Here is an 8723-nt window from a genome sequence, read left to right as displayed (position 1 = left end):
AAGCTGCCAGGCTGGAAAGGCTTTGAGAAACCTGGTCTAGAGAAAGGTGCTCCTGTCCATGGTGGGGCCTGCTGAAACTGGGTGATCCTTCCAACCCAAACCTTTCCAAAGTTCTGTGGTAAACATCTGAGGAGCATCCCAGACTGGCCAAAGGGAGTGCAGTAGGGAGGGACTCTTTCTCCTCTGAAGAAAAGAGAAGCAAGCCCTTTAATTTTTTTTTCTTTACAGTTTTATTTACAAAATGTATTAAAACTCTTTGTACAACACCTCATCAAAATGAGGCTCAGTAATTGATGTCCACACATGCAGTTTATGCTTTTACAGCCATTAGTTTGCTTGGCAATTTTTCTGCTCACTCAAGTGCAGTTTCAACGACCAAAAATAGGAACTTAAATTACAAAAAAAAACCAAAAAGAGGAGAAAAAAAGAAAAAGGAGAGAACCCCCTAAGCCCCTGAAGCAAAACAAATTTAAAAAAATATACCAAAACAAATCATCATGAGACTACTGCCAAACTTCTGATAGCTTGAAGTTGGTAGCCAGAATTGGTAAGCACTCAACACATTTTAGATTTACATGCAAGTTTAAAAAATATCGAACCATTTACCAAACTCCCTTCACTGGTGTGAAGCCTCCACTCTTAAAAATTGATCTGATAAACATACATATTTTATACAGCTTTTAAGAAAAACGTTTGTTTTAAATACAACTCATAACTGCACAGCTTTAGCTCACCCTTGCTGGGGACGTGATTGTGTTCAGAAGTCGAAAAAAAAAATCAGAGTTTCATGAAAAGAAAATGAAAACATTTTTTTTTGTCAATATCTCGTTAAAAACTTGAACAATAAATTATTCTCCTATGAGCTTTTAAAATGATTTTATATTACATTTTGTTGGAAATACATATTTTTAACAAGACTTTTCTTTTTATTTTTTTTTTTTTTTTTTTTGTTTGTTTTTAAATCCTATTAAAAGTTCAAATCTATCATCAGCAAACTAAATGCCTAAGGGTCAGACTGGTTTAAATGAGTTTCTTTTTCACTGTATGTTATTGATGAAATAAAACTCTATCATAAACTACGGAAAATACATATTGTCGATTAGAGGTAATTAGTAAGCAGATATTCCATTGAACATTTCCCATGTGATTGACAATATGTTTAAAGTTTTGTGGTTTTTTTAAGTTTTTCTTTTTTTTTTTAAATTTTTATTTTTTATTTTTTAGAGATGAAGTTAAGTAGTTTCCAGGCAGAGGTTCAAGGCTGAAATGCTGCTGTCTAAGATGTTGGATGTGAGTAACAGTGAGCTCCTCCTGGAGCGCGGCGTCCTCCTCACAGAGAGGCAGGGACAGAGCATCCTCTCACCAGGCATGAAACAAGAGCTGGCAGGAGCTGATAGAATATAACAGTACTAGCAGGAGTCATGTTAGATCGCTTACTATTACTCTGGAACTGCAGCTAAACTGGAGTTACTGTCCTCTTTCCTTGCTTCTGTTTTACAAGGACTGATGCTGAGAAGCATTAGCTGAGCACGGTGCTGGGTGGGAGACAACTGGGGAGAAGCAGAAGCAGGCCTGGGAAAAACTAACCTGCCTTTCTCTTGCTTCATTGCTTGATATTAAACAGTGAATTAAAATGCAAATGCACAGCAAGAAAAGAGATATATGGTCTGAACTTAAACAGCAAGTAGCTTTTCCTTTTTTTTTCTAATTTTAAAAGCTACCCAATGTCATTTTAATAAAGCACCTGTAGGTATGCCTGATGATAGAACAAAAAAAAAGGAATGCAATATTTTCTTCCCGCACTTTAGCTACCTTGTCAAGAAATTAATTTACTGATCTGGAAGCAAGACATGCAGTTCCACAAATTACTTTCTTTTGGATTTACAGATTCACAGTCATTGACCTTAATTGGTTTGAATGCACGGATTCTTTCCCTCCTTTTGCTGCTATACAGAATTGCTCAAATTAGCTGGAGAGGTTAAAGTGGCTCAGAAAAAAAAAATAAAATGACACCACTGTAAGTAAATACTGAAACATCTTGACATCAGCTCATACAAGCAGTGGCAGGCCAGTCCGCGTTTGCACGCAGCAGATTTCTGAGGCTTTGTGTCAGGAGCAGCTTCATAATTTGATACGATTGGGGTGGCTGATGAAACCAGCTGCGGCTGCTTTCAGGACACAAGTTCAGTTACTGTGCAGTGGTATCAAAGAATGGCTTTTGTTGCACTGATCTTTTTTTACAAGAATTTTTTTTTTCACATACCAATATCTTTTTACCAGTCCTTTTCTTTTCCCCTTTCATTTGCTTATTTTTTTCTTTTTTTTTCTTTTCTTTTCCTCTCTTCTTTTTCTTTTACTTCTTTGAAGCAAAGCAAGAATATTTCAGTGATGGTTTGCATTGTTGTGAGTCTCAGAGTCTTCCATAAGGCACTGAAGGAAAAAATACCAGTTTTTCCTATTAAAAGTACATTGCACCATCATCAATGCGTGTCATGCCTGACACCTCGGAGAGAGTACAACTGGCTCAGATGGTCCAAATCCATGAAGTAGCCACATTCTCTGCTGCTTTTTGTCTTGCATGCTGTCAGGGTGAAGATCTAAAATAAAACCAGAGAGATTTCATCACTGCCTGGCAGCGAGGGGCAGGGGAGTTCAGCCCATGGAGAGGCACAGACTGTGGGCAAGGGGCTAACCAATTCTTTTCAGAATCATTTGTCAGCAATTCAACTCTACTTTTCCTGCTTTAGAAATCATGAATTCTAGTGTAGAAGTTTTGGTTCTATTGCAAGTTTTTTTTGAAACTTCCTAAAAGCACTTACCTGATCTGATTATAGCTTACAAAACAAAGAGGAAGAGATTGGTGACAAGAGAGATGAGAATTCTGATTATAGTGATTTTTAAAGCAATTAACAAAATACTTTCATTTGAACTAGCACAATGCTGGAGAGAGGAGTTACTTCAGCACGAAGCCAGCTACCTCTGTGTGTGAAACAGAATTGTACCCTTCTGATTCTACTTCTGATCAGGGAAGAAATTGAAATTACTCATACTTAAAAATTGCCACAAGATGGTGTTTCAAAAGCCTCTTGCAGCAGCTCCCTGGTGCATGCAACAGAATAGCACAGACAGCTAAAAAAGGGCAGAAAGAAGAAGGGTTTGCTCCCGGCCCGCAGCCGTACCCCTAGATTTTCACACTCTCTGTGCCATACACGTTGTAGCCTTCCCTGTAGGTAGCATAATTCTGGGTGTTGGTGGCAGGAGCAGGTTTGAAGTTCTGCGTGTTCTTGGTGAGCTTCATTCTCTTGGACTCGGCCCGAGACTTGTAGCAGAACTCGATCAGTGCCACCATCATGGCCAGCCCCAGGCCTCCCACAAGGATATAGAACACGCCCGCAACATTGCTCAGGCTCAGAGCGCTCGTCTTGTCCTAAGAGAAACCAGCCACGCTGTTAGCTCTGCTGAGAGCAGCAGACACACAGACAGACAGACAGACAGACAACAGGCTATTTGCATTAGGCCTAGTTGGAATAGCTACACTCCAGGTGTTCAGTGTCTGGCCCACAGACCAGGGCTGTCCCCCCATCCCCGCAGCCCAGGGCTGCACAGCAGGGACTGCTCTGCCCTCCACCCTGTGCTGGGTGAAACCCTGGCTCACTCCAAGGCAATGAGATTTTTTTGGCCACTGACTTCCCCAGGCCTTTGGTGTCCCAGAGCAAGGTTGCCTATGGCTGAGCATCCCTGGTAGCAAAGGCACTGGGAAGTTGCGCTGGTGGCTGCATAAAACAGCAGGATTTACAGAAGGCCATGACAAAACTAGAAAAAGAAAAAGCCAAACCACTACACACTTGGGTTTGGTCAATGTAGGTAAAATTCTTGAGATGCTGCTGAACTTAACTACCTTTTTTCCACAGTTAGGAAAAAAAACCACCCTAGAAAGATGGTCAGTTACTTAGAGGTCAAATAGCAGAGCCCTGAGCTAAACTAGCATCTTCTGGAGAGTGAGTTATTGAATGAAACCAGACAATGTAACACAAAAATAATTGGTCAGTGTTTATCTTCCTTCAATACATGTCAGATGGGGGAGACGCTTGCATTTTTTAAAACAAAGTTCTGGAATGGGATTAAATAGAGCTGCAACCCTTCTGCTGCTGCATGGGTGGGAGGCTGTGGGCAGGAACAGCTCCTGGCTGGCACAGCTGGCTGGGCTGCCACACCACACTGGCCCAGGTGGACGGGCAGGTGCCAAAGAAATTTGTCTGTGCCCAGAGAAGGCACTGCTGACAGAGCTAACGATTCTCCCTAGGGAGAGATAAATTTGCATATAGAAAGAGTAAAATATGATTTACCTTTTAAGTGTCTGTGTGTTTCACAGACAGTTCGGATACATGTGGTTGTAGCAAACAAGCTGCCATTTACACTAAAGATCTTAATCATTCATACGTCTTTATATCACAGTTCCCTTTGGCAGCTGCTGTGTGTTCAGATATCCCATGATCCCAAATTTATCTGACACAACAGCCACTGGGCTGTGCCCTAAGTAACTTCCAGTCCTACTGAAATCAATGAAATTTTATTATTGGCTTCGCTGGAACTTGAAATTGTCCTCCGACACTGAAAGGGTGCTCTGAAATTATAGTTTTCTGTTTGAATGATTACAGAGAGCACTTCCAAAGGCACCAAGGGAGTTAGGCACTCAACTGCGACTGATTTCAGCTGGAGCTGGATTCCTCCTCCTCTTGGTGCCTTTGAAAATGTCCTTCACTCCAACAAGCCCAGCACTTTTACAGAGTTTTTCTCCCCTAATGGGTCCATAAGCATAAAAAAAAGTCCTCCTTTAAACTGAATGGTGTAAATTAATATTCCCTACAATTTAAGTGTGCAGCTATTGGGCCAATCCACCTCAGGGGTGGGACTGCCCTGGGGTCTACAGTGGTCCTGCATGAGGCTGGACAGCCCCACAGCACAACTGCTGGATGACAGGACGGTACAGCAGCAAAATGGTTCAAAGCAGTAAAAAAAGAATATACAATATTTAGGTAATGATTTTCCATTAGTATTTCTAGATTTTTTAAAATCCAATCAAATTTAAAATGAATTGGCAAATAGGGCAGGAAAGGTTTTTTCCTTATCTGTCTGTCCTGAAAATTTGTGCCCTTAGCAAGCATGTGACCATTTCCCAAACTGACATGTAGAGAACCTAAGTAATAATTTTGAAACAAAAATGGGCTTTTTCAATAAAAATAAGAAAGTAAGCTGGCCTGAATAATAGACAGTGACTGTGCTGAAACTTGCACATTTAAACGAAGACACCAGCTTGGGAGGCTTTGGGGGCTTCTCTTAGCATGTTTCTAGCAAAATACTCACACAGTGAAATATACTTACAACTACAGTCTGTTACTGCACATAAGAAAAATGCTGTCATGTTCTGAGACTTACTTATTTTTTTCTATTCTTTTCTTTCAACCTTCAAAATGTAAATAGCAATTTTTGAAAGTCATTCTTGGTATAAACAAACAGTGGGTCAAAATGTGATTGCTAATCAGTACAAAAAGACCTTCAGCGACTGACCTTACTTCCGGAGTCCTTGGCTCCACATTCACCCTTATCGTACCACCATTTGTTTTTCAGCTTGTCTAAGATGCCTTGTTCACTGAGTTTCAATACTGCAAGGTTTACAGGAGTTCTTCACGTGGGAAATAACATAAATAACATTATATTATGTTATTTTATGTTATTCAATCTTTAAACTACTTTAAAACTATACAAAGCGATAAAGCAGGGTTCCTGGCCACAAAGTATTTACACTGCAGGCAACTGGATCATCCCCTTAAGTTAACGCTAGAGCATCTCTACATTACCAGGTCCTGCCCATATCGCTTTGAGTAATCGGCACTCACTGTTAAATGAAGGCAGTAGAAACAAAGCAAGGCCAATCTCCCACTTTGGTGTGCCACAGGCACGTGCAGTAGCTTTACACATCTGGGTGGGTTTGATCCAGCAGGGCCCCCCTATTTACTGACAGACAGACAGACAGACAGACAGAAGCCCCCACACCGGCCACGGTGGAACAATGCTTGTAGCCCCTGACCTCCGGCAGCCCCCACGCCTGGGGGGGTCTCTGTGCACATCTGCAGAGCAAAAACCCCCAGGCTGGATCCCTGGAGGGGGATTTTGTGGCCGTCACAGGATTTTGTGGCCATCACAGCCCCTTCCCCCACGCTGGCTCCTCCAGCTCCCGCGGCCAGCACTGCAGGGGCTGTGCTCGGAGGCACCGTTTGTGGCTGCACTCCCTGAAATGCTGCATCTCCAACTCCCCCAGTCCAGGGAACTGCAGCAGAAAATAAGCAAATGCAGACCTCTATGAAGCAAACTGATGAATATGGAAATGCTGGCTGAAAGTGCCCAGGGTGGGAAATGCTGGCAGGATAAACAGAGTTGCTGACTCGTGCTGCCAAGAGCCCACAGCCCAGGGGGGCTGAGCTCATCTGCCCTTCCATGTGGGAAAGCAGCACCTGAGGAGCTCTTGGTTAGGTTTTGTCATTTCCACTTCCTCCTTGCATGAAGTCTTGGTTTTTTTCCTGCCTGTTTCCATCAGACAGGCTCCCTGTGTAAGGAATATCTTCAGTTCCTGCTCCTGCTTGAACAGCTCTGATCCCTGCTCCATGGCTGCACAGGGCTGAGTTCTTATCCCTGGCAATGCTGTGCCACTTCGTACAGGATGGCACCAGGCAGACACATGCACAGCCTTCTTTGGGTCCATTCAGGCCTGCTGTCAGGAGAGGAGGCACACGAGATGCCCACGCCTGCCCCAGTGCCAGCCTCATGTCTGGCTCTTGCTGCTCTCTGCCATTCTCCCACCCCTGCCCTAAGTCCCTGACTCTCTGCAGAGCAGAAGAGACTCAGGAGAAAGAGCAGCAAGACCTACACAAAACACCTTAAATATAAGATAAATTGCACACTGGCATTTAGGGAAACATCCCCAGACTGGGAGGGCTCACAACTCTGAGCAACAGGAATGGCTGAGCCCTGCCATGCCTGGGGCAGGGCAAGATGCTGGAAGAAGTAGCAGGTAAAGGAAAGTCCTGTTCCCTCATCTGCCAAGAAGCTGCTTTTGGGATGGCTGTGAGACTGCTGGTGGCTGATGCTGGGAAGAGTTGCTCTCAGAGATGCTCCGTGTCCTTTGGCAGAAGGGTGGCAGCCAAGCCCAGGAAGCTTGTGGGCTATCATGAGAAAAATGATCATATTCAAGAGCTCCTGAGCTGAATGCTCCATGGCTGTTCCAACATGACCCTGTGTAGTGTCACCCAGGCCAGCAGGAAGGCAAGAGCAGGGGAAAGCCATCAAGGTGGGGATAACCCCTGGTCCCAGTGGCAGCGCTGCCAGCACCGCCTGCAGAGCTGCTCGGCTGCCCAGGCAGAGGCAGCACCACTCTCTCCTGGCCTGCACAGAGCTCAGTTTGACACCAGCCAAGACTTTATTTTTATAAAATGGCTATTTTTAAGCGGCAGCTGTAATCTAATTAAGTATCAATCAGATCTGGCTGTACACACTCAGCTGGACACAGCCAACGGGTGGCAGTGACAAGCCACATGAGACAGACCGTGTTTGCTGGCCCGGCACTGGCAGCAGGCAGAGCTCCTCCACAAGGAGCCAGCTGCATCCTAAAAAGCCAGCTGTGCTGCAGCTCTGCCTGCATCGTCCTGCAGGTAGGCTGTAAAACATGAACGAGATCAAAGCACGCCCTGAGACACTGCCATCACCCCGGGGGGGCAGGGAACACTCCTGCCCCACTCGGTTACAGCCATGGGGAGCAGCCAGGTCCTGGCCAAGCCACCACCACGGACCCTCCTGGGCAGCTGGGCTGTGCTGAGACCCCCAGCGACCCCCAGACAAACACACTACGAGCAGCTGTGCATCCTGCAATGCCAGCCAGTGAAAGCTCAGTGTCTTTACCTTCCCCTTACAAGCCCCAGCAGAGAGCAGGGTGAATTATTGCTCAGAGAACAGTACTCTCATTTTAAATTTCATTTAAAAACTATCCAATTTGGAGAGATTTTATGCAATACATCTCTCAGCTTTGAAAAGCATTGTGCAGCTGAGAATACACAAACAATAGGAAGAAGGTTATAAACACCTTTCCTCCTACCTGCATATTTTATTGTGCAAATTTTCCCCTCCCCCCAGTCCTATTCCAAACACTATTTTTAATTTGCATGCCTTTGTAAACCCCATACGGAGTACTGAGAATTTGCATAACATCCAATACATTATAGATTAGCTTTCACAACATTATACAGTATTGGGAAATGAGGAGGCTTAATATGCTAATTAGGGTGCTTTATTTTTTTTAAGCCAAGATTGCAGCTAATTGTGCACACACAACTGCCAAAAAAAAAAAAAAAAGAAAAAGTAGTAAACTAAAATTATCTTAACTAAACAGATGGGAATTTGCCTAAACTGGGGTTTTCATTATCATTTGTCACAGTCCTGTTTGCCAGGTGAGGTACCACATTCCCTCAGCCTGGGAAGGAGAGAGGTGATTTGCTTTCATCAAAGTCCTAAGGAACAATTTTGCCTGCTTCCAAGAAATAAATCCCAAGACCTCCTAATACAGGAGCTGTTTCCTTTGCAGCAGGATCTGAGAAACCTTAAAGTGAGAGAAGGCACGACGCCTCTGCAACCCTTGGTCCAGCACTTCAGGAATGCAGTATGAGCAGGTGCAG

At 44.0% G+C, this 8723-nt stretch overlaps 1 protein-coding gene across 1 annotated transcript in view; it reads right to left on the bottom strand.

The window, feature by feature from the left end:
* Positions 1 to 212: 212 nt before the first annotated feature.
* Positions 213 to 8723, bottom strand: part of GRIA3 (glutamate ionotropic receptor AMPA type subunit 3) — a 143747-nt gene continuing 135236 nt past the window's right edge. The window contains exons 15-16 of the mRNA XM_030967935.1: positions 3180 to 3427; positions 213 to 2597 (exon numbers count right to left, since the gene is read on the bottom strand). Of these exons, the coding sequence (XP_030823795.1) occupies positions 3182 to 3427 (246 nt within the window). The 3' untranslated portion in view covers positions 213 to 2597; positions 3180 to 3181. The remainder of the gene's footprint in view (positions 2598 to 3179; positions 3428 to 8723) is intronic.

Source organism: Camarhynchus parvulus, chromosome 4A, assembly GCF_901933205.1.
Source record: "Camarhynchus parvulus chromosome 4A, STF_HiC, whole genome shotgun sequence".
NCBI classification, from domain to species: domain Eukaryota; kingdom Metazoa; phylum Chordata; class Aves; order Passeriformes; family Thraupidae; genus Camarhynchus; species Camarhynchus parvulus.
Note: the sequence above shows the minus strand (reverse complement) of the source record. Positions and strands in the feature narration are given on the sequence as shown.